The 23721-nt window shown below is 47.7% G+C and overlaps 2 protein-coding genes across 5 annotated transcripts in view; one reads left to right on the top strand and one right to left on the bottom strand.

Moving 5' to 3' along the window:
- The window catches only part of DNAJC7 (DnaJ heat shock protein family (Hsp40) member C7), a 25228-nt gene extending 8019 nt beyond the window's left edge, over positions 1-17209 (top strand). The window contains exons 2-14 of the mRNA XM_054801402.1: positions 1937-2025; positions 2561-2685; positions 2780-2893; positions 3465-3539; positions 5122-5240; positions 5599-5752; positions 6536-6700; positions 7694-7785; positions 8944-9017; positions 9585-9731; positions 9947-10099; positions 10647-10709; positions 11578-17209. Coding sequence (XP_054657377.1) covers positions 1937-2025; positions 2561-2685; positions 2780-2893; positions 3465-3539; positions 5122-5240; positions 5599-5752; positions 6536-6700; positions 7694-7785; positions 8944-9017; positions 9585-9731; positions 9947-10099; positions 10647-10709; positions 11578-11615 — 1408 coding nt within the window. The 3' untranslated portion in view covers positions 11616-17209. The remainder of the gene's footprint in view (positions 1-1936; positions 2026-2560; positions 2686-2779; positions 2894-3464; positions 3540-5121; positions 5241-5598; positions 5753-6535; positions 6701-7693; positions 7786-8943; positions 9018-9584; positions 9732-9946; positions 10100-10646; positions 10710-11577) is intronic.
- CNP (2',3'-cyclic nucleotide 3' phosphodiesterase) lies at positions 17147-23721 on the bottom strand. Of its 4 annotated transcripts, none has more exons than XM_054801408.1 (4): positions 23584-23721; positions 20772-21441; positions 20064-20206; positions 17147-19496 (listed from the first exon to the last, which is right to left on the bottom strand). In XM_054801408.1, exons 1-4 carry the CDS (start codon positions 23584-23586, stop codon positions 19044-19046), a joined length of 1269 nt encoding a protein of 422 aa, XP_054657383.1. In that variant the 5' UTR covers positions 23587-23721; the 3' UTR covers positions 17147-19043. The 4 variants fall into 4 exon arrangements, with proteins under 4 accessions (XP_054657383.1, XP_054657386.1, XP_054657385.1 ...); XM_054801411.1 differs by having other exon boundaries at positions 20772-21436; positions 23584-23668; XM_054801410.1 differs by lacking the exon at positions 23584-23721 and adding an exon at positions 21721-21847.

The following is a 23721-nucleotide window of genomic DNA, read 5'->3' as shown; positions in this document are numbered from 1 at the left end:
CCACTCTTCCAATGTGTTGTAGCTGCAGCCTTCAGTGAAGACAGTCAACTTCTATCCTGTTAGGTTCATCAAGAACGTGATTTGTGAAAGACAAAAGTCTTTGCTTCCTCTGGGCAAAACCCAGTCCTGAAACATGCCCAAAGCTGCATCTGATTTTCGAGACTTTTGTAGAGGTGTACAGAAATACAGCAGTGGATCACTCGAGTTATACTTTCTGCAATAGGTGAGCCTACATTTGTAAAGGTAAAGATTACCTCTGTGTTTATAGTACCTGGTAGACTTAAGACTGTCTCTGACTCAGGCCTTTGACTGTTACAGTAGTGTTGTCGGATACAGGAATAAAGCTCCTCAGCGCAGCGCAATCGAACAGCTTGTGCAGGATGGAGGTATTTGTATGTAGAAAATCCTGTGACCCTTCACTCTCTAGTCCTGTGTTCTCTGATTTGGCTTAGTTTTGTTTGCCTGGGGTTACCCTGTAAATAGCTTTCCTGCAGCAAGCGGTGCAGAGAGACACCTTCTTTTCTGAATCCTTCTTTCAAGAAAACGCTGAAGCCCGACATTTCAGCACCGCCTGGAACTGACCCATGTTTGAGCCTGCAAGTGCCGCTCTGCTCTGGCAGGCTGGGGGTCACTCAGCTATTTTAGCTTCCTCGGCTTCTGCTTTGTTACTTCAGCAAAGGCTATGTTCAGACCAGCTGACGGTCACCCAAGAAGGCTACGATGACTTGTAATACTCAACTGCAACTGCACCGATTGTGCTGCGGATGTTTCCCTGTACAGGTGATCCCTGCAGCCTGGCTGCTCTAGCAGAAGATTGCTAGTTGTTGAAGGAGAGTAGCTGGGGCTCGTAGATATGCTGGCCACATCCCTGGTGGGACATGAAGGATGGAGTCTGAGCTGGTCTTTGTTCTGATGGTTAGAATTTGTCTTTGTCTGAGGCCAGAGTTCTGGTTGTGCGAGTGCTTTGGAGAGTGGACAAACAGCATCTGTTGCTCTGGCTACAGCAGTGAAGTCCCAAAAGCACGATACAAGTCTTGACTGCTGTATCTTAGAGTGGGGTGATGCTCCTTTTGGGTTGGCCTCATAGTTCTCGCACATTAAACAGTCTAGGAGGAGAAGCAAGTGAATTAAATCACTGAATTTAATTCAGTGAAGCTGAATTAAACTTCACCACCATGGTACAAGTCCCCTCTGAGACTGCTTATCTAAAATGATGCAGGTAGATGGGAGAAGAGAGAGAAGTATTTAATTTCCTTTAGGGGAAACTTTGCTTTCAAGAGTTTAAGGGATGCTGCTTTAAACCATATGTTGTGTTTTTTTAAATGTCCTAAACTGTATCTGCAAATGCTTGCTCCTGAGTGTGAGGACTATTTCTGGACCTGTTGCCAAGGCAGTGCCAAGCTTCTACTTGAGGCTTGCACCCTTACTTCTCCTTGATTTAGCTGGCTTCTGAATGTAGAATTGTTCTTGGCCCTGTTTCTTAAGTATGTGGGACTACCGAAAGATAGACAGCACTCTGTTTCTTGACCTCGATGACTGCTGAGGTTATGCAGCACCTCGCAGGAGTAGGCTGGTTCGATTGACTGTGTACAGCTGTGAGTTTTGATGGACTCGGAGAAGCCAAGTGCCTCTGAGACTGAAAGAGGGATGCGCAAAGGTGGCTTTAGTCTGCTACTGCATTCCTGTAATGTTCAGCTGGATCATCTCCCTGTTCACAGCCCTAGTAAAGTGATGAAGTATCTGGGAGCCAGCAGGACATGAGGCGTTCTGTTTTCTGATGGGCAGTGTATACAGAGGAAGTCTTGCAGCAACTAGCTACAAGAGTTTGGGAGCACTGAGGAGTTATACTAAGATTGGGGATCAAATGTTCGATCGTGGTCAGAATTTGGTCTGATGTTCAATTTCTCTTAAAATGGGGTGTTTTCCTTCCTTTCAGAGAGGCAGAGTCATTCAAGGAACAAGGGAATGCATACTACGCCAAGAAAGATTACAACGAGGCGTACAACTATTACACAAAAGCCATAGGTGAGAACAGTTGGTGGTAGTAGGAATCTTTGCTGAATACCAGGTCTAAAAATCAAAGCTAGTTATTGATTTAAAATTGATTTAAAATACACCAGCAGGGTTTCTAACAGCATACACTGGATGAAAACTTTTTACCTGCTTTAATTAACCTTGCGAAACTTCACCAGATTTATGATGCAAGTCAGTGCCAGTGTGGGTGATTGCAGCAGTTCTTTGTTTCTCCTCCAGCCAAGATATTCTTAACGTGAAACCAGTCCAGCTTTCCCTCTAATGCAGGGTCAGCAGTGCTGCCTGACAGAACAATTTTTGTTCTATAGGAGCTGATTCCTGTATATAGTGTGGGGAGCAATAGTTTTATAACTTGCTATTCAAAACAGCTGTTTGACCATCGTGCGTCATCTTAAACCACTTAGGTGACGTTATAAATTGGGAGGGAATGTGAATTTTTAATCCAACCACGGCTTTTTAATATGTTCTACAAGTTGTATAGCTGCTTATGTTACAGTAACAGTGAGTGCTCTGACATCTTCTCCAGATACCTGTCCTAATAATGCCAGTTATTACGGTAACAGAGCTGCCACACTCATGATGTTGGGCAGATTCCGAGAAGCACTGGGAGATGCTCAGCAGTCTGTCAGATTGGATGATAGCTTTGTAAGGGTATGTGGAAACCTTCATACTTCTTATTTGTGTCTCAACACCCTTGTCTCCACCTATTGCAGCTCTTGCAATTCCCTTTTAACTGTCTTCTCAGGGCCATCTACGGGAAGGGAAGTGCCATCTTTCCCTAGGGAATGCCATGGCTGCCAGCCGCTGCTTTCAACGAGTTTTAGAACTGGATCATAAGAATACCCAGGCGCAGCAAGAGGTAAGAGATTCTTAAAATTTAAATATTCCCAGTAGATGTACCTGTCAAAGGGAGTGGATTGAACTGGTGAGCCTTTCGCTTCGAATTTGCAAGGTGGAATCACAGTCATCGTTAATAATGACTGTTTGCATGCTGTGAGGTAATGGGAAAAATGAGATGCTGTCAAAATGTCTATACCAGTTTTTCAGTAGACCGCCAGGCTGCATAGTTACTTTTGTGCGTGATTGTCTCCTCTTAGCAAAAAAGTGTGGTCTTTCACCCAGCACTCCAGAGGAGAAATGGTAAATGGTGGGAAGGGAGCACGGAAACAGGTGACGCAGTGTGTAGAAGGCTGCTGCCACTTTTCTGTCTCATTCACAGGGGTACGTTTTTCTGGGCTGCCCATTACGTCACTTGATTTCAAACTGATTTTAACGCTGACAAAAGTATTCATGTAATCCGCATTATTGTTCCATGGTTTGCAATAGTTTTTGCTCTTGACGCTTTAGGGTTTGGCTGCTTAAGTGCTGCTTGATGGTGTTTCAGAGCAGCGACTGTCCTGCAGCACTTGCTGTGTTCTCCTGTCTTTCAGCTGAAGAACGCCAGTACTGTGCTTGAGTATGAAAAAATAGCTGAAGTGGATTTTGAGAAACGGGATTTCAGGAAGGTAAGATAAATTTCATTGTTTCCTGTAGCATTATGTACTGACAGGTTTTACCTGTCCAGTTCAGCCAGATGCATGTCGAATTTCCCTGACGAACATTAGCTGGACTCGAACAGGGCGTTCTGTACAACATGCTTTTGCGATTGAAGCAGGGCTGCTTGGTGAACTGTGATAGCTGTGAAGACAGCAGAGCTCACACTCTCTTAGCACTGAACGAATGAAAAGTGAAGAGGGTGACTGGCTCGGGCTGAATATCTTCTATTGCTGTTTGCTTTGCAGGGTGAGTGGAACCATGAATCAACTGTTTGGTACAGGTTCTGTCAGCAGCAGCATTCGATAGCACTTTGCTCCTAAAATGCATATCCAGGATTCTTCTTTCTCAACTCTTTAATTAAAAAAAAAAAAAAAAAACAAACCAAAACAGTCTGTCTGCCAGTATTATAGTGAGGGTCTTTGAAGGAGGAATGCAGATCTGCGTGGGGCTTTCTCTGTTACTGTTTCCAAATCTTTCTTCCCAAGGGCTGTAACAGGACACAGCTGGTACTGACCTGATATAACAAGAAATGACAGCATGAAATCTGAAAGGCACCAAACGTTTCTCATGCAACTGTTTCTGTTCAGTGGTTGCATGTAAGGCCCAAGTTGGGCCCAGAAAGGAGATTGTCCAGCACGTTAAGCTTGTTGTTCAGGTCACTGACTCTTAGGCTAAGCTCAAGATTTTGGAAGGGGAAATCCCAGCTTGTATCACCTGGTTTTGAGGAGCAAATGGGACGTATGGTCAATCTGGATTTCATGTGCAGGAATTGCCTTGCCTGTTCTGCATGTTCTGGGCTTTTGCGTCTGTCCCTTCACTTCTCCCATCTCGCTCCTCTGGGGAGGCTTGCATGAAATGTGATCTTTGTTTCTGGAGAGCTGCTCTTGCTCCTTCCTCACCCAGAAGCCGTTGGCTTCTCAGTCTGGAGCACAGTGCTTCCCACAGCGGGCAACCGTGATGTCACGGGCCGGGGAAGCAGATGAACCTTGGTGGAACAATGACCCTGTTCTCGTGCAGATGTCCCCACCAGAGAGGCCGAGATGGAAAAGACCTATTAGATCACCCTGCCCATTGCAATCAGACCAGTGTAAGATCAGTCCCTGCACTGTACTTTTTGTGTTTTGTCCAGTCCAAACTGTCTCAATCTATTGAATTTCTGTCCTTCCCACGTGCCTTTATAATGCAGGAAACAGGGGCAGAATTGTCTTCCTTGGCTTTTTCTTTAGGGCCTGCAATTTCAGAGGAGTTAAAGGGATGGACCTTCTAGAGGTGTCCCTCGAATTTTTCCTGTAGTGTTGTGTCGTAACACAGCAGGTGCCACAGACCTTTGTACACAAAGCACTTTACAAGACAGGACAAAAAACCTGCACATGAGGAAAACTTTCTAATGAAATATGTGTCTCCAGCAGCAGAAGAAACAGGTGTCTGCACGCTTATCTTCCTGTTCAAAGACAAATATGAAATCTCAAGGGTGGTAATGGCGCGGCCTTTCAAACTAGGCCTTTAGCTAATTGCTTTGCTCACATTTGTGGGGTTTTTTCCTCACACCAGGTTGTATTTTGCATGGATCGTGCTTTGGAGTTTGCTCCTGCTTGTCACCGATTCAAAATCCTCAAGGCCGAATGTTTAGCGTTATTGGGTCGCTACCCAGAAGCACAATCTGTAGCGAGGTGAGTGTCTTAAGGTCTTGACTTTGAGTAACAGCTGGTGATGCGTCCCGGCTGATGCTTGTTTTCCACAGCCTGAAATGGATGAGGGAATATAAAAAAGAAATAGTCCTTAATGCAAATTGCGATGAAGAAGAGTATGTGAATTTATCCCCCTTAAAGTTAATCTTACCGGGAAACTGTATTTAGCCTCGGTTAATAACCAGCAGTCCTGCTTGAGCAAGTTCCCCTACTTTTTGCGTTTCTGTATCACAGACTTGATAAAATAACTAAATGTCTCAGCGGAGGAAGAGTGCTTTTGGAGATCAGGAGGAGACTGGAATAGGGAAACATTTCATTTCTTTACTCTTGTCTGTTACAGTGACATCTTACGAATGGACTCAACAAATGCAGACGCTCTGTATGTCCGTGGTCTCTGCCTTTATTATGAGGACTGTATTGAGAAGGCAGTGCAATTCTTTGTCCAAGCACTCAGAATGGCTCCTGATCATGAGAAAGCGTGTCTTGCCTGCCGTGTAAGTTGGGGATTCTGGGGATGGGACTGCAAAATTACCAGGAATTTTTTTTTTTTTTTTTTTTTAACCAAACACATAACTCGGTACTGCTGGATCAATCCCTTCTCCCTCTCTCAACATTAGCGTTCCCCAGCAGTGGCAAGGAGTGTGTCAAGCCCTTCCCAAAGCCAACCAGCTGCTGCTTTAGGTAAAACTGAGTTGCTGGAAGCTCTTTCTCAGAAGACTTTGATACTTTGAAGACTGCCTCCCTTTCATTCTTCTTTGTTCCTTGATCAGATATAGGAGCAATAAAACTAGGTGTATCAGTTCTGAAAGAACTTCTGACTTTCAGATTCAATATTAGGGCCTGCAGGTTGACTTGCATTTAAGCGCTGTTCCTTTCATTTTATTCCTTCCCTCATTTCTACTCTGTTGTAGTACTTTGACCGACTTTTTAGATCTGTTTACTTGTATAAGCTCTCAAAAAGTGAGGTCCCATTCCTTTTTTTTAAATCCATAAATTTCCTTCACTGTCATGTTCTCAAACATTAGGCAACCTTTGTTCCCATGGAGAACGCCTGTAACTGGCACTGGCTGTTCCTTAGCGCTTCTCTTGGGGGAAAGGCAAAATGCCTACAGCTCGTTTCAGCTGCTGTAGCGAGGCTGTGACTTTTGTGTCCTGTAACGGTGCTTGAAAGCAAACCAGAACAGCTATGGTTGAAGGCCCTCACTCAGCAAAATACGATGCTTGGTACCCCTGAACCACTTGCCTGTTGTCCTTATCCAGGGTGTATTTTCTTTCAGAATGCCAAAGCACTTAAAGCAAAGAAAGAAGATGGGAATAAAGCATTTAAAGAAGGAAACTACAAACTAGCATATGAACTATACACAGAGGCACTAGGAATAGATCCAAATAATATAAAAACAAATGCCAAACTCTACTGCAACCGGGGGACAGTTAATTCAAAGGTAAGAAATGGTCACCTGGCAGGTAGTCTTTCATCCTGTTCCTCACCACGTAGTTTATAAATTGCAAATTGGCTATTCTGGGAAGCATAGGCTCCTCTGGCTGCTGGGGCAGCTGGATCTCTCCAGTGCTGTAGGCAATGTTTCAGGTTTTTGTACTTGCACAATGACTGGATCTGTTCCAGACAGCCAACAAAGTTGACTCCTGAAGAAACAAAACTGAAATACTTGGGCTGCACAGAGTGGGAGGGAGAGGAGGAATGTAGTTTAGCCTTATCTTAATCAGCATAAGGGCATCCTATTTGTTTCCTTCCTGGTAATGAGAAGGTTTCTGTTCGTATTCTTGCAGATCATCTGTCTTGCTTTGGGTTTTGATCTCAAAAGATATGACCTAATTTAAAAACCCTGGATGCTTTTTCTGGGTTGGCTGGTGTATTTTGGTCATGCACTGTCCAGAGAAACAGTCAGTCATGTGATAGTGCTTCCAGTTTCCACCCTGCCCTTCTTCTGTGCAGTGATTTGGAGCTTTTTGACACCCCCACTTGATCAGGGGACAGAGGCTGTTCTCAAAACCTGGGAAATGGGCTGAGCTGGAGGCAGCAGTAATGGATATTTTACATGGCTGACAACAAGCAATGCTTTAAAAAAAAAAATCTTTTAAGTATTTTTAAGTTTATTTTCCTGTGTGGGATTTAGTTTGGACACAGAATAACTTGATTTTCAGATCATTCTCAGGAAGACCCTTATTTCCAAGTGCATTTCTTAAAGAGAAGCACAACGTAGTTCTGCCATTTCATAGCCAAGCTTCTAATTTTTCCCTAGGGAACAAAAGCTCTGTGGTTTTGGGGGACTGGAAAAAATTCCCTAGATGCAGACACACAAAGCAGTGAGATTTTCCAAGAGTCTTTACACCTTTCAGTTGCCTAAAATCATAATGCTACTTAGCAGCATTTGTTCTCTGGTTTGAACTCACTTAACTTCTGTCTGACATTGTAGCTTAGGAAACTTGAAGAAGCAATAGATGACTGCACGAATGCAGTAAAACTGGATGACACGTATATCAAAGCATACTTGAGGAGAGCACAGTGGTAAGTAGACCTTTATAATGGACACGTTGGGCAGGTTTGCGGGTAGGAGCCTCCTCCCTACGGCCCTGAGTGACAGGGATAACAAATCTGAAGCTTAATTGAGTAAAAGGTTCTGGCTTAAGGGGCCCTTTCCTTATGCTGACGAGGAGACGGGGAAGCTCTGTGTAGTCTGTGCTGCCTCTGTGGATCTGGGACTGCCTATTGATTGTTGTATTTAGGCAGGATTTGTTCTAAAGCTTGACTTACATGTTTATAGACTAACATAAGGCATTCTGTCCCAGAGAGCCTCTCTTAAGCTTTTCCAAAGGGCTGCTGCAGGTAAGAGATCTTATCCTGCAGAGCTGTTCACACTTCCAACAAACTAGATTTTGAGATGGGATGTCCTGCTTCCCGTAAAGGAGAAGGACGAGCCTGTCCGTATTTCAGCCATAGGTAATGCCGCAGCGCAGTGAGGCTGAGCAAGTTGGACGAAGGAGGTTCGGGTCTGTATGTCTCCTTTGTCACTTGGCACCCACCAGGGAAGCAGTCGAAGCTCTGACTACAGATTCGTTTGCTGCTTTCCTCAATACTGATTATTTCCCCAGTTTGTGGCAAAGCTGCCTGGCTTATAGATGAACTAAAACCGTTCTTGCAGCCTTCCTGTTGTGCATTCATTTTAATTTACAAACTTCAGTGTTCTTCTCAAGCTCCATCTCAGTAATTGCTAAATTACAATAAGTAGTTAACACGTGAGTAAGGCTGGAACACAAATAGACGGGCACACGTCTCTCTGAGGTGCCACAATTGTCCTTCTAACCAGCGTTGTTAGTGTACAACTCTGCACCAGCTTCCTTGAAAACTTGCTGGCTGGTATTAGTTCCTGCGGCTAGATAAAGTGATTATCAGATCGTTAAAGTAGTACTTGTGCTGCCAAACGAGATTGCAGTCTGCACTTGGAGCCCAAAGTACAGGTTCCCGTGCCAGGATTTCCCACAAGTAGCAGATGTCTGGGCTTCCAGTCGGTCCAGCAGTGACCCTCTGTGGGTTCCTCCGATTGCTCTTCCTGCAGTCCAGTCCACATCTTTCCCTTAATTCATATCCAACCAGAAAGCTCGTACCTGAACCCCCTGTTGCATTTCCTGTGAAGTACACCTTGACTGCCAGTGTTTCTTTCTGCAGTTACATGGACACAGAACAATATGAAGATGCTGTAAGAGACTATGAAAAGGTTTATCAGACAGAAAAAACGAAAGGTGAGCATATTGACATTCTTTTTGTGTGCATAAGTTTCCCTTAACTGGCAATGGTTTTGTTGTTGCTTTTGTTTGCTTTTTTTCCCCACCATATGCTGTGATTTGCCACCTCTTACCCCAGTGGGATAGTACTGGAAAAGTCCTCAGAAGCCCTCTGAAATCTAGTCTCAGAATCTGATTTCTCTCCCAGCATTGACTGCTGAGAAGACGATTTAGCTTGTAGCTGAAGCAGTGCACTAGATTCAGAATATCCGGTTGTGGTTCTCGTTCTTTACTGTCATCTTGCTTTTTTAGTAGCTGAAACGAAACAGACGGTCCTTGTGGTTCAGTTTCTAACACCGCTTTGTTTAATAGCACCGAGACCGTTACCTACCTTTGGAAGCAGCCATAGGTGGACAGCGAGGCTTTAATTAGCTACTTGACCGTAAATCCAAGTGGGTTGGTTACTCATGCACTTGAATCCTTCAACCCAGGTCATCTCAGCATGTTGGTCTTCAGCATCTTTCACAGCAGGAGATTGTGCCTAACACTAAAGCCGCTTTCCTTTGGCGTTGCACTTCTTTCTAGAACACAAGCAACTTCTAAAGAATGCACAGGTGGAATTGAAAAAGAGCAAACGGAAAGACTACTATAAAATCCTTGGGGTTGACAAAAATGCCTCCGAAGATGAGATCAAGAAGGCTTACAGGAAAAGAGCACTAATGCATCATCCAGGTATCCAACAAACAGTACTATTGCTTTCATCCCCTTGCTCCATGCATGTGCCCTGCGCAACCATCGCTCGGAGGCAGGAATAAATAAGAGAGAGGGAATTTCTGGACAAATACCAGTTCTGACCCCACAAATTTGAAATACATCCTGTGACAGCAGTGTTTTCCATTTACACTGGAAACTAAAAACTTCTTTCGTGCTTGGTTTTGTATCTTTAGACCGACACAGTGGGGCAAGTGCAGAAGTACAGAAGGAAGAGGAGAAGAAATTTAAGGAGGTTGGTGAAGCCTTTACCATCCTGTCAGATCCCAAGAAGAAGGCTCGCTATGACAGCGGGCAGGATCTAGAAGAGGACGGGTTGAACATGGGAGGTGAGTGTTCCTTATGATACTCGACTGTGTCACCCCTTAAAAAGATCAGACCATTTAGAGTCTGCCTTCTCTAAAGCAAACCTCCCATTTGTAATAATCCTATGAACTGACCGAGTTTGGTCTCTGAAAGCATTTGAATGCCAGATCTGCGCTGAATGTTTCAAGTTGCGAACAGTCCAGGTTATATGGTGGGTGTTACCCTTGACTGAGCCCGTAGGTAGTAGCTGCCATTAGGCAGAAGCCTTTCACAGGAAGTGTTAAATAGCGTAATAGAAAGATTGTGGGTCCCTAAACGCTGCTTAACCAAAATTCTTAGGTTGCCCCAGGACTGAAATTATCTCTCTGACAGCAGTTGCTTTTGCCAGATTTCTGGTAGTCAGTGGCCCTGTGCCGCTTGTAGCGGTGCTCTGGCAGAGCAAGCTGTCGATAGCTTTTTGTCTGCTTGTACAATGCTTTACGGGCCCTCCGTTAAGTGACAATTTCTAAACTGTGCAAACTGGAACTGGCTGTTTCACTTCAGCTCACAAATTCCTTTTCTTCCCTGTAGACTTTGATGCAAATAATATCTTCAAGGCCTTCTTTGGTGGGCCAGGTGGCTTCAGTTTTGAAGGTAGGTGGAAGTGTTCTTGTGTCAGCTTTGGAAATGTGAGTATGCAAATCACTGGACAGGACAGCTGAATTTCCCATAGTGGATGTGCTCTTTGAGAAGAGCGTTTGACTTTTCCACATAAAAGAATCTTGAGAGTGTTTGGAAGGTTCTGTCTGCACAGCATCCCAGCCGATGGCTGTTGTGGTTCTTTTGTGTTCAAAAGCAACAAAACCCGGGGGTTCCCTTTTCTCGACGCGTGTATAGCCTTTGCCATCTTAGTGCTGCTTTGCTGCTTGGGGATAGTTAACCGTAACTTGGATCTGGCCGCTGGTGCTAAAGCGACCAAAGGCAATTCTCATCTGAAGTCCTGTGCGTGCGTCTCCTGCAGCTCTCTCCTCTGGTTTCATCGCAGTGAATCCCCCAAGTGCCTCTGCCTGCACACACTCTGAGGTGTCTGGGGGCAATGAAGAAGCTGTTACTCGCTCTCCCTCCAGATCTCGCGTGTGGTCAGGCTTTCTCCACGCACGTTGCAGTGTCTACGCAGCGCTGAGCGAGCTCTTGGTGCTTAGTATCAATATACCCCTTAGGGACGTGCGTGTTCCTTAAGGTCTTGCGTTAAGTGAATTTTGAGAAATCTTGCACGCTTCGTGTAGTGTTCACCTTCCTCTTTGTAAATCTCCCACCTTTATCCACAGTATCAGTAGTCCACTCTTTTAGTTGTTGGAAATTAGCTGCTGGAAACGCACAGCAAAGATCTCCTCTCGCCTACCTGTTCAAATGGTTTCGTTTGAGTTACGTACTGGCTGGGCGTCAGGCTGCGGCAGGATAGTAGTTACCCCTGTTGTCTTTGAATTTTGAAAGTGCTAATATCTTTCATTTTCTTTTTCAGCTTCTGGGCCAGGAAATTTCTTTTTCCAGTTTGGCTAAAAAAAAAACAAACAAAAAACCAAACCCAAACCACACATACCTGATCTGCTTATTTTAACCTTGAATACGGACATATTTAGACACCTTCCTTCATCATGTCTCATTGTACTTAGAGCAGTTTCATTTTTCTCGGTTGGAGACCTCTGTTTTGTGTGCGTTTGTGTGTGAAGAGGAAACCAGCTCGGGGAGGGGAAGGCTTGTGAATTTTGTTTTACTGTTAACTTTATTAAAAAAAAATAAAAATAAAGCTTTGAATCTTTTGGTCCCTCCATGCTGGCCCATACTTTCAGACTGTTCCTGCTCCTCGGCAGAGAGGATTTCCCTGAAGTCCTCCTGGAATCTCGACTTGTGAGAGGGTGAAATAATCTCCCGTGTCGTTTTGGTTGGCTCCGAAGCGCAGCGTGGCAACATGTCTGGGGTTTGTAGTAACTTGGAAGTTATCTTAATCTTCTGAAAATATTGCCAAGATTCAGTTGAGTTTCATCCAACCATGTTTTACCTGCCAGTTGTCTTTTTTTTTCTTTTTTTCTCTTTTTTTTTTTTTTTTGCCATGGTTCTACCAGAATGGTACACTTGGGCATTAACTTAAATGATAATGTGTGAGCTTAACAATTCTGTATCAAGAGAAGTGCTTCTTTGGATTTAAAAGAGCAGCTTATGTGAGAATTCCCTGTGATGCAGCTAGAATTAAGGGCTTTGTGTGTCCGCTCCAAGAATTGTCCTGTTTAAGGGAATATTGAACTTGCTCTGGGCTGAATTTCTTCACCGTACCTTGTTTTTTAATTGATCCACTTGAACATTTAATATTTGTGCTAACACTTGATTTCGTTGAGCTTGATGTTTGATTTTTGTGTTACTGATCCATAATGTGGATGAGCTCTTTCTAGCTCTGAAGAAATGCAAAGTAATATTCAGGTTAATAACTGAAAATGGTTACTGTGTGCGTGCAGCAGTGTGCTCTCACTATGTTTACAGGAACTGTACAAATATGTTAAACTAGTCGAGTAGTTTTCAACTAGCAGTAATTTACTAGTCCAAAGAAGCAAGAAAATGCAAAGTCAAACTCCAAACTGACAGTCTGTCACTTGCTTCTCTCGCACAACGTCCGGACGAGGGAGGAAAGCCTGGAGCTGCGTGCGGCTGCACTGGCCTGAACTGGGAACGGCTTTGGCTTGACGGTACGGCCAGTTGACACGGATGCTGTTTTATTTTCACCATAAATGTAGTGTTGCAGCAAGATCTCAGCTGAGAGAGGACTCTGCTTCCAGAATTCTTTCCTTCTAGAGAGCGAGGAGTTGCTTTGTTCCAGTTACGTACTGGCCGCGAAACGGTTCCGGAGCGCAGTGCGTGGTCGGCAGTTTTGGGCAGCCTTGCTCAGAAGCGGGGTTTGAGAGAAAGTGTGTTGGTACTCGCAGCCCCTGCAAGAAGGGCAGCGTCTCGGCGGCGTGGCTGCGTCCGGGCTGTGAACTGGCTCGCGGTAGCGTAGCGGCGGTTGCAAGGCTGAGTTTTGCTTGGCTGAGAAAATGGGTGTTGGTACAAATAACACGCAGGGCTCTTTCCTAGAGGAACCTGACACTAACTTTATGTAATACCTGGTTGAACTTCTTACTGCAGGAACAAAAACTGCAATGAGTTCGTTGCGTGAAGTGATCCCGTTGAATGCGAACATCTTTGTCTTCCTTCCTGTTGAGGGCTGGACTCGTCCTGTTCAGTGGGACGAGTCGCTAGACTGCGACGCGGGTTAACTTCATTCCCCGCAGTTGCAAGTGTCGTGGTGCTGCCGCCGCCACCGAGTACGGCAGCCCTGGGGTTGTGTTCTGCCAGAACTCTTGACAATCTGCTTTCGTAGAGGGAAGATTTAAGGGCTTAAATTCTAGTACTGCAGAATAAAGAAAGTATTTTATAACTCACTCAAAAGTCAGCTTTTCAAATGAGCCAATGTTGAGTAATATTTCCAAAAACAGACTCTACAATGTTTATTCTAACTTCCTTTGCACCGGTGTAACGTGATGGACTTATCCGGATTGCACTGAAAGCAAAATAAGGTCCTAGCATCTTTCAGACTCTGAAACGGTAAATACCTGGGGAATTGAAATCCCGGTCTATGCACACTGATACTTCTCCAGTTCTCATGGTACTTGTAAATCAGAGTTTACAGGACTTGTTTTAGTGTGGCATTCTGGATTCATAATGTCTTGTCCTGTGTGTATTGATATTACTGTACAGTTTGGACTTTTCTTGGTCTTTTGTCCCCACGCAGAGATGCGTCCTGCATTTGTCAGTGGTTTTTACTATCGTTTCCTCTCCCCCCGGTTAAGTACGACAGGTAATTCCTTCTCCAGACTTTGAATGAAACCATTCCTTGGAGGAGAGGAGTGGAATGGCTTTTCTTCTGAGAGAGAAAATGCATACAGCAGATATTTATAAAACTGTACATGAATGCATGATTTAATGTAGTTAAATATTACTATGGTGAGTGCCAAGACTTCTCCGAGGAGCGTTGTTATGTGATTCAGGGTGCAGGCAGACGCGTGTTCCCTTCTGTGCAGAGCACCGGGGTTTGAGCGGCGTTCGGTGAGTCCCTTACCTTGGGACAGCGGCGCTGGCGCCTGGAGGTGGAGGTGCGGTGGTGTAACCTCCATTGTGTCCTAGTGCGGCCTGGGGACACGGGGCTGTTTCTTTCAGAAAAACCTGCGTAGATGTGCATTGCTGGAAACATTGCCTTTCACACTCGGTAGTTACGGAGCTTTGTTCACGGGTTGTGTTTTGTACTTGGCCGCAGGGAACCCTAGCGCGGTTTTTCCAGCTGCTACTGCTCTGCAGACCTCCCTGGCTTCCTTCGGCTCCATAGGAGCTACCGGACGCAGGAATTTGCTACAGAGATAATGAATAACTATCTAAAAGTGGTTTTATGCCTATGCTCTTTCTAGAACGGTAAAGAGCTCATGAAGGTGGTTGCTGTAGGTGATATCCCTGAAGCACGAGCACGGTGGGATGCATGTGCATCGAGCTTTAGTTAGAAGCGTGCTGTTCCCTTTGGGGTGACCGCAGGTTACCACGTGGACTTGGCACGAGGAAGAAACCGCTGGTAAAGCCCTTCCTTTAATGAGAAGAGCTCTCTTTCTGGAAGTCAGCCTTTGTCATTACCGAAAGGTTTATTTTTTGGCGTAGAGCCTTAATACGTAACCCTGAGGTGTACGTAGCCGTGCCCCCAGGCTGTCCCACGTGCGGAGTCCCCTGCGCCCCGCTCTGAATGGCCCCAAACACCGACGCCGGGCAGGTTTTGCCGCACGATGCGCATTGACCCCTCGGTCTGCCGGCTCCTGCCCCGTGTTCCCCAAGGGGAACGGTTGGTGCTTGAGAGCTCCCGCACGTGGGAAGGATCCGGAGACAGCCAGGCCGGGTTGGCGCGTAAGGGAGGGGTATTTCAGCAGAGATGGTGGAAGTAATTGCTATCGAACAGCTCGATAACTGACGGAATAGGTGTCGGCTTCCCCCGTAAAAGTTGTCCAGCGCAGGGACTATTGCGTGCGTGTGAGGAGCGTGGCTCTCGGCAGCCCCAGCGCGTGAAGCGAGGCTCCGTTGTCCTGATTCTGCAGCGTTTACAAGGAGATAAGGAATTGTTTGACTATTGCGCTTTCCCTCTGATGGTTTGGTTGGTTGTTTTTTTTTTTTTTGCCTAATCATAATACTTGTGGTGTCTGAGCTGCTGTAGGGATAGTTTCAAATAGTGAAATGCAGTTGCATTCAAATGAAAATGGAAGCAATTTCATGCTTTAAAAATGAAAATGCGCATCGGTAATGTTTGTGTGTGGGAGATGCTTGCATGTATAGTGGTCTGACCTCCGGACCACAAAGCCTGGTGTGTTTTTTCTTGTGTGGATTTACTTTACAAATCTGATGCTGCATCAGCTCCACCTTCAGTGGGGGAGTATTTAGAGAGTCCTTTCCACTGAACCTGGACTTGAAATCAGCTGTAAAGACCATTAAGATGCTTCTGGCTGCCCACTGCGACAGGCTCTTCGTTGTTTCTGCTACACATGCTACATGGGAAGGTACACGGTTTCGCTTGTGAATTTGGAGGTGTTGCTGTCCAGCTGGATCCTTAGTGCTAAAGGCTTCTGACTGTTCTGTAAATACATTAATGCAAATTGGGGAAAAAAAAAAAAAGGAGAAGGGAAAATAAAATGTTTAGGGACAACAGTATTATTATCTGTGGAATATCACGAGTCCCTCGGCTTTCTGTATCTGACGGGGATACAGAGCGAAAGCTGCTGTGCCGTTTCGTTTCCGTTATGGAAACCGGCCCAGGTCTTGTGCTCGGTCCCCGAGCCGGCTGCGCTTGGCCGAATCGCTCCTCAACCAATTGAATGACCAAAGCGTTTGGACCACACAGTGGTTTGCTCTTCTTTCCAAATTACTTCCTCAGTTTCAGTAATAGCTAAAGCTATTCCCTTATCTTCAAGTGGATGGTTTTCATCCCGTTTAAATTTGTGCCTTGTACCCTCCCCTGTCTTAGGGAGAAAGGACGCTCGTGTGTTGCACCTACCCGAGTTTCCCCGAGCAGGGCCGAGGTCCCTCGGGCTGATGCAGCGGTGCTGGCGGTGACGGAGGCTGCCGGGGGCAGAGGGGTCCCCCGTTCTCCTGGAGCCGCTCATGTGCAGCAGTGCCGCGTTCTGGGGCTGTCCCTGTTGTCCCGGGGCAGCAGGACCCGCGCTCGGCTTTGCGAGACGATGCGCAATGCTTTGGCCCTCCTTGACGTACCCCGGCTCTCCCCTCCCCTGCAGCGTCGGGGATGGGTTATCCCTTCTTTGAGTAGTGCGAGGCAGTTTTCACTCCGGCGTAGGTCCGACCCCTGAAGGAAAGCTCTGGTGTGAAACATTGCCAGGGTGAGGCGTGGTCTGCAACACGGCGTTACCCAGCCAGAGCTTTGGCGTGATCGGGGCGGCCGAAATCTGTTGGGAGAGCTGAGCCGCGGCCGCCGGCTGGGGCTGTGCTTCTGGCAGAGCTAGTTCACCTCGATTACCCCCATCTTCCTCCTAGCTTTCACTTCATAGCTCACGCTTCAAAAGAGGAAAATCACGTGAAGCAATGTTGGAGGGGCTGAGTGCGGAACAGCAAACCGAGCACCTTCATTGCATGCGTATCTGCTTTGTTGTAACGACAGTAAGGAGTAGTCAGGACAAAACCAGGCACCGACGTGAAGCCAACTTGGAGAGGACGCTAAACCCCGTGCTGCAGTATTTATCCGAATCGAAATTCTGAATGTTTACCTCAGTGTAAATATCTTTAACCTTTCCAGTGGGAGGAAAGGAGTATTGCATGGAGCAATCACTGTCCCCATCGCTTTGCCAAACACCTCATCCTCTCTAAGCCAGGCTTCACGTCGGTACGAACACTGTCCCGCTTTGGACCCTTACCTTCCTAGGATGTGAATGGTAAAAATGTGAATATTTGTTGTTTACTTCATTAGGCATAATTCATAATGATGTGTTTATATGAAGAATATCACAGACTGAAGCAAAACCATATGCAATTGGTTTACTTTATTATAAACTGTATATGATGTACAAACTAATAAAAACTTAAACGATGACAGTCTCACTGTTGTTCTTGAACAGGCAAATAAACAAGGTATTCCAGCTGTGCATTTCAGTGCTGGATGTGATCTGGAGCACTGGAGGGATGGGGGTCAGCGTGCTCCTGCGCTCCCTCGGGAGCTGCCCTGGGCACCGGGCCACACGTTTTTCAAGTTCTGATGGACCAAACCCCTGCGGGATTTCTGTCGGAAAGGCCTGAGCTGAGTGTCTGCCGGTGCAGAAGCGAGCAAGGGTTTCTCTGTTGAAGGGAGGGTTACAGGCGCTGTGGGGGTGCGTACATAACGGTTTTACATTATAATGAGAATTTATTGTTGTCCATCTCTTTGAATCAGCAGGAAGTATTTTGCTTTATTGATAAACCTGCCGGGTATTTACCAGATTAGCCCCGAAGCACTCCTTGCTTTTCTTAGAAACACTCAGAGGAGAAACGCTTCTGCACAGGCAGCGTTGGGCTTCCCCAGCGACATTTCAGCGCACACCCAGCTCCAGGTAAGCCGTGCCCACACGACAGCTCCTTTACAGACACGAGCCCAGCACATGCTTGTCAAACACAGTAAGTATTTACATGTATTAATACGGGATTAATTTCACTATGCAGTTCACCAAAGACTGAGCCATAGCATGAGCTTACGCTGTCCTGACCTGAATCCATTAGTTGAGCTTTGTGTTACAGTAAAGTAGTGACCACATACCCACTGCCCCACCGGCAAACCGCCTGGCTAAGAGCAAAAACACCAGTGTCAATAAAACAGACTTAATAACAGAAGTGCTTGATCATTAACAGATTTTCCAGCCAATGGTTTAGGTTTGAGCAGACTTAAGTTACGCAGTTACAATACCTCCACTTACTTCTGAAATTACAATGTTACTGCCAGCCTAACTTTTAACATTCAAGTGCATTAGAGAAAAGTAGTAAAATCTTGCATGAAGTACAGTGCTATACTTCAGACACGATTTTAGTTTCTATAAAATAAGATGGAAAAGACGTTAGTTCATCTCTTCCACTCCCTGCCGAGGCAGGATTGTTCCCTACAGGACAAGGACGTGGACAGCACGTGGTCCAGCTCCCTCTGGCACTGAAGGCCAAGCTGCAGGAACGGAATGCCTCTCCTGGTGGTTCACGGGTTTCCCATGAAGTCTGGGACAGCTCTAAGACATTATCTGGCAGCGTGCTTTCCCTCGCTCCGCTCCCCAGGGTTCACGGGCAAACAGCGAAGGTGAATCGGGACGAGCACAGCCGCAGGAGCTGCCTCTGACCCCGCTGCCCTCTGCACGTTCTCTTCTCATGGGCTAAACCATTAGTAACTGTCACGCAACAGCAGCGACCCACGAGTGGGTCTTGCTGGTTTTACCCAGTAATTCGGGTACCAGACGGACCGATGTCAGTCCCTGGGTGTGGGAGAAGGGGAGGGACACTACGCGGTTCGCTTGGCTTCAGACCGGTTACAAACAGGCTTTGGTCTGCCACTGCTTATAGTCCTGAAGGTAAAGGTCTAACGATTGTGGTTCATGGGGAAGTTCTAAAAAGACCATAGCTGATCTTCCTCTGAGGAAGAAAACAAGCAGAACACCATGGCTAGTTCTCTCCAAAACTCAAAATACACTCAGCAGCTCATCAGTTATGTGACAGTTTTCCTTTGTCGGTCAGGAGTTGGTCATTTTCTTCCTTGTTCTGAGGCCAATAAACTCTCCCCAGAGAGGCATCACACTGGGGTTGGCAAAAGGGCTTACTTTAGTAAAGGTAGAATTATTTCTCTTTACACTTTTAAAGGTTACAGGAGTTACTTGCCTTTTAAAACCAAACAAACGAGCTACCCTGCCCATGCTCCTAGATGATGGTGCAGGAACTAAAAGCAGAGCCCCGCTTGTTGGCGCTCTGCGTTGGCACAAGTTTTCCTTTTCCATAGTAACCTGAGAATATTGCCTTCACATCCATCTTTTTAGAAAGGTTGAGCATCCACATACCGTTATCAAAATACAGCACTTTCCCTCCTCCAATTTCCCCCACTTCATCCCCTTTGTTCCCTGCCTTCTCCAGTTTCACGAACTCCAGCAGATCGAGCCCAGTCTGGAGGGCTTCGACGCCGTTGGCGCAGCCGAGGGTGATGTGAGCCCGGCTGCCTTTTGGGAGGTTGTCAGTCGGCAGGATCTTATCGGCGTCCCCTGGCCACAGCAGCAGCTGCTGCTCGTTCAGGTCTACGCGAGCACCGACAGTTTTTGTTGTGATGAACAGAGCGGAAATGGACAAGGTGAAGCCTTTGCCATAGGAAGCCTTCACAGCCTGGGAGAAGAGGGAGAGAAGTCAGAACAGAGCTTTACCTGCGTGCAGGCAGGTGGGAGTTACAGCAGCGGGGCCGGCTTTATTGCCCACGAGCTCGATGTCCGGGCTGGTCGTGGGAGCTCTTGCTTTGACATATTTGCAATACTGTGTCCAACTGGGTCATGGCCTGAAGTTCCTGCTCCATGAATTTGGAGCTGGTTACACCTTTTTCCTCCGTAAATTCCGATATTTAACTTGGGCTTATCTGTTTTGAAATAATTTAGCTGGAAGTGTAAATACCTTAATTCATTGTCATTCAAATCAAGCTGTTGGAGATGATGCTGGAAGTCAGGGGTGATGGGATGGGGCAGGAGAACTTTGTTTGGAAACTAACACGAGACAGTCACCATCTCTCCCACAATTACGACTTTTCTATTGCACAAACCCACAAACCACGTGGATCTACTGACTGTCCCTACAGTCCCCCTCGGCTTGGCATCCCCAACCCCCCCCTCCTCCCCGGAGCCTTGTGGAGCCGCTGCTGGGAGGGAGACAGGGTGTGGGGAAGAGTCGGAGCCCGGTACTCACTTCCTGCTGTGCGTATTCCTCGGCTCCCGCTGCTTTTCCAAACTCGGTGTATTTTGTGGTGCAGTGTAAGACCCCAGGCGGCCTCTTCACAAAGTAGCTGGTGAGATCTATTTTTATTTTGGGATCTTCGATAGCGGAGGCAACTGCAAATACAGGTAAACAACATTACTATCAAAAAATGGTCCCCTGATGTCACCCCAAGAGCTTAAATCCCGCCTCAGCTTTCTTCACCAACCTGTCCTTCATGTTTCATCTTTCTCACTGCTGAAAAGGACCAGATGGGTAAAGAAAACTCCTCCTTCCACCTAGGCTAACAGCAGACGCGACTAGAAAACAGCAGCTTCTGCGTGGCATTGTGGCTCGTCTTAACCCTGACATTGTAAGAATCCCTTACGGGACACGATTGTTCAGTCCTTCCCTTTTCTCTGACTCACAGCAGCAGCCAGCTGTGACACTGCTGCCATCGGAGCCCAGTTCCCTGTAGTGTCACAGCTAGACAGACTTCTTGGGAAAAACAGTTTCATTTATTTTTACTCTCAACAGCAACTTTGTCAACTATGGGAAACAGATTAGTAGCTTTAAACAGATTTCCTTGTTGCTAATGCTAACTAGAAATTCACTTTAGAAGCTGACCAAACCTGCTCCACTTGCTGAGCGTTAACATTCCATCAACAGAGTAAGAACTTGGTAAGATACTTGCATACATACAGTATTTACTCTCCTTTTTGAAGGCTTTGAGACTTCCAAGCTCATCTAAGAAGGCCTGGCCAGCCTTCCTCAGGATCTCCGAGCTTCTTTTGCTCAAAAACCACCCAAAATACATGGGTAGGAATTCCTTCTCCAAGCTCGGCTTCATCTTCTTCAACTCTTCCACTGACAGTTTCCATTGATTCTTGTCCTTCAGCTGCGAGCAATCCATTCGCCACTGGGTTTTGGGCTCAGCAAAGATGACTTTGTACCGGTATTTGTCAGCAATATCAAAGAGTTGGTCCAGTCGTTCCCTCTCGTGGTGAGTGTCATCCAAAACGATAACGCTGATGTCTCGTTTGCAATAGTCAACTAGATCCTCATCCACCTTTGAGTACTCTTCAGGAATGGTGCTTCTAATTAAAGGTGTAATTTTATAGCTATCAATGGAGATGACCTTGCAGGCATCTTTATACCTATCTTGAATCGCCTGGGCAAGAGTGGACTTCCCACTGCCAGGCAGGCCTCTTAAAATAAAGAAGGTTTTAGATTCTTTGACTGTGGAGATGGTATCTTCATCATCAAGGAAAGGGAACTGCAAGCTTTCAGGTCTTTCTTTTGCTGATTGAGTAGACATTTTTCTAAATATTTTAGGCAGGAATGTGTGACTCTTCTTTGAGAAGCTTCTGTTCTGAAATACAAGAAGAAAAATATTTTGCAGGCCAGCAGCCCCACAAGACCGCGGGTTCCCACCACACAAGCACACACCGTTCAGCGCCTCTACTGGGAGGAGGGGGCGTGAGGAATGTCTACCCCCCGTGTCCCCTAACCTCAGCTGCCCCGCTTGGCTCACGGCCACCCCGGCTGGTCACCCGTGCCCTGTCCCGGCTCCGTTGGTCCCGAGGAGCTGAAGGTGCTGCTCCGACCTCAGCAGCCGCCGTCCTGCCCGACCAGGAAGGGGAAGTTTTACCCGTCACGTGGCAGCAGCTGCAGTTTCACAGGCACCACGAGAGGCCACAAAGTTATGGCCCAGGCAGAAAAAAAAAAACAACAGGAAACCAAAGTCCCAGCAGGTCGTGACAGCTGCTGCAATCTCATCGCTTCATCTGAATAAAAAAAAAAGACTGCAAAGGGATTTAAGTCTGTCCACGGATCCTCCGTCCCCAAAGGAAACGCTGGTTCTGAGTGAAGCCTGCAAGGAGACGGCCTCTCACGTTAAGATTGCGATTTCTTCATGCTATGCTGAACATCAACACCCCGAGTGCCTCGGAGAAGGGAATTTGGGCTCCTCTTGTGATGAAGAGCAACTGAAATCGCTTCCGGTAAAGACAAAGCCCCTCCCAGCAGCTGCTGAGCTGAACACAAAAGCGAAACCAACCCTTCCAGCCGGGAAAAGCGCTGCTGGGGAGCTGGCACTGGCTCTCCCTCCCCCCTGCCAGCAGTTCCGGTAACTGGAATCCCAGATGAATTCCCAGCAGGGCCTGGGAAAACGCAGGACTGGAAGGAAACGAGGGGTTTCTCCAACCGTTCTCACTAGCACCAATGGGGCAGCCGCTGCCTTTTGTGCCACACGTGGCCCCCCCAGCTGCATCCTCACCCAGCCCGTGAGCAGCACCTGCTCCCCAGCCCGACGCTGCGCCAGCAGCCCCAGGGGTGATGCTGAAGGAGTAAGTTTTGCCTTTGATGCAAAAATCGAGGAGGTTTACATACTACATAAATACTCTGCCTATGGCAGAAAAACACAGTTTCTCTGTTTGCAGAGTGAAGGTATTGTTTAAAAAAAGCAACTGTTCAGTTAATCAACTTGTCTATCCCTTATTCCAGAACGTGGAGGTGGGTTTTGGTTCCAAAGTGCCCTGGGACCAGGGGAGCGCTGCCTGCCTGCCCTGGGGTCAGCTACTGTGCAGCACACCGGGACGGAGAGCCCTGAGCATGCTGGGCAGCCGTGCCCGCTCCCAAACCCAGTGTGAATGGACCTTCAAGAAGAGCACGGACCACACAGCTCTCCTGGGAGCCCTACAGCAGCCTCCCCGTGGATTCGGCGCTCCCAGGTCATCGTACGGGAGGAAGCAGATGGCATGAGCCACCTCCAAGAGCTGCTCCTCCTCGCAGTGTAAGCGTCCTGTTTGGCCTGACGGGATGGACGGTGGCTCCGGGGCTGGGCTGGCCTCGCCGTTCCTGCGGCCGGGCCCCGCGTGCCAAGCGAGGGCTGGGGCAATCCAGCTATTTTGCTGAAGGCAGCTGCTGGTGATGGCAGTAACTGAGGCTGCTTTTCAAACGTGCAAACAAAAGAACAATAATAGAAAACACCCTCCGGCCCCATTGTTCAGCAGCCAGCTTGAAGGATAATAGTCGCCTTCATGGGCTGGGGCCACGCTCGGCCTGGCCGGACAATGGCCCCACAGAGACCCGCGTCGGCGGAGCGCTGGGCTCCCCGGGTGAACAATCCCCCATTGAGCCCGCACCCCATCCCGTCCCTCCCCACCATCCCCACAAAGCTCCCGCTTGTCCCCGGGCTCTCTGCGGGACAGGGACTCGCGTGGAGGGAATGATGCTCCAGGCTCGCTGCAGGTGCCCCAGGGAAGGCGTAGGGACGGGGCAGACCAGGACCCCCGGGACAGAGCCGCTGCACCTCCGGCTCCACCGCGGGGACCCCACGGCCACGGACTGTCCCGGGGCCCGGCTGCACCCCGCGCCCCCACCCCCGGGCCCAGCGCCCACGTGTCGGTGATGCCGCCGGCGCTTCCTCCCCTCCGGGAACCGAAACCCGCACCCCGGGACGGGCGGCTGCCCCGGCCCCGCTCGCTGCGCACCCCCCGGGCTCCCCACTTACCATGGTGAGGGCAGCGGCCGCCGGTGCGGAGCGGCGCGGCGGGGAAGCGGCTCTGGGGCGGGCGCGGCCGTGGCCCCTTTCATAACCCCGCCCCCCCCCCCCCGGCCCCGCCCGTGGCCGCGCAGACGCGGGGGGAGC

Source organism: Grus americana, chromosome 22 (assembly GCF_028858705.1).
Source record: "Grus americana isolate bGruAme1 chromosome 22, bGruAme1.mat, whole genome shotgun sequence".
NCBI classification, from domain to species: Eukaryota; Metazoa; Chordata; class Aves; order Gruiformes; family Gruidae; genus Grus; species Grus americana.
This window is presented reverse-complemented; position numbering and strand designations above follow the sequence as displayed.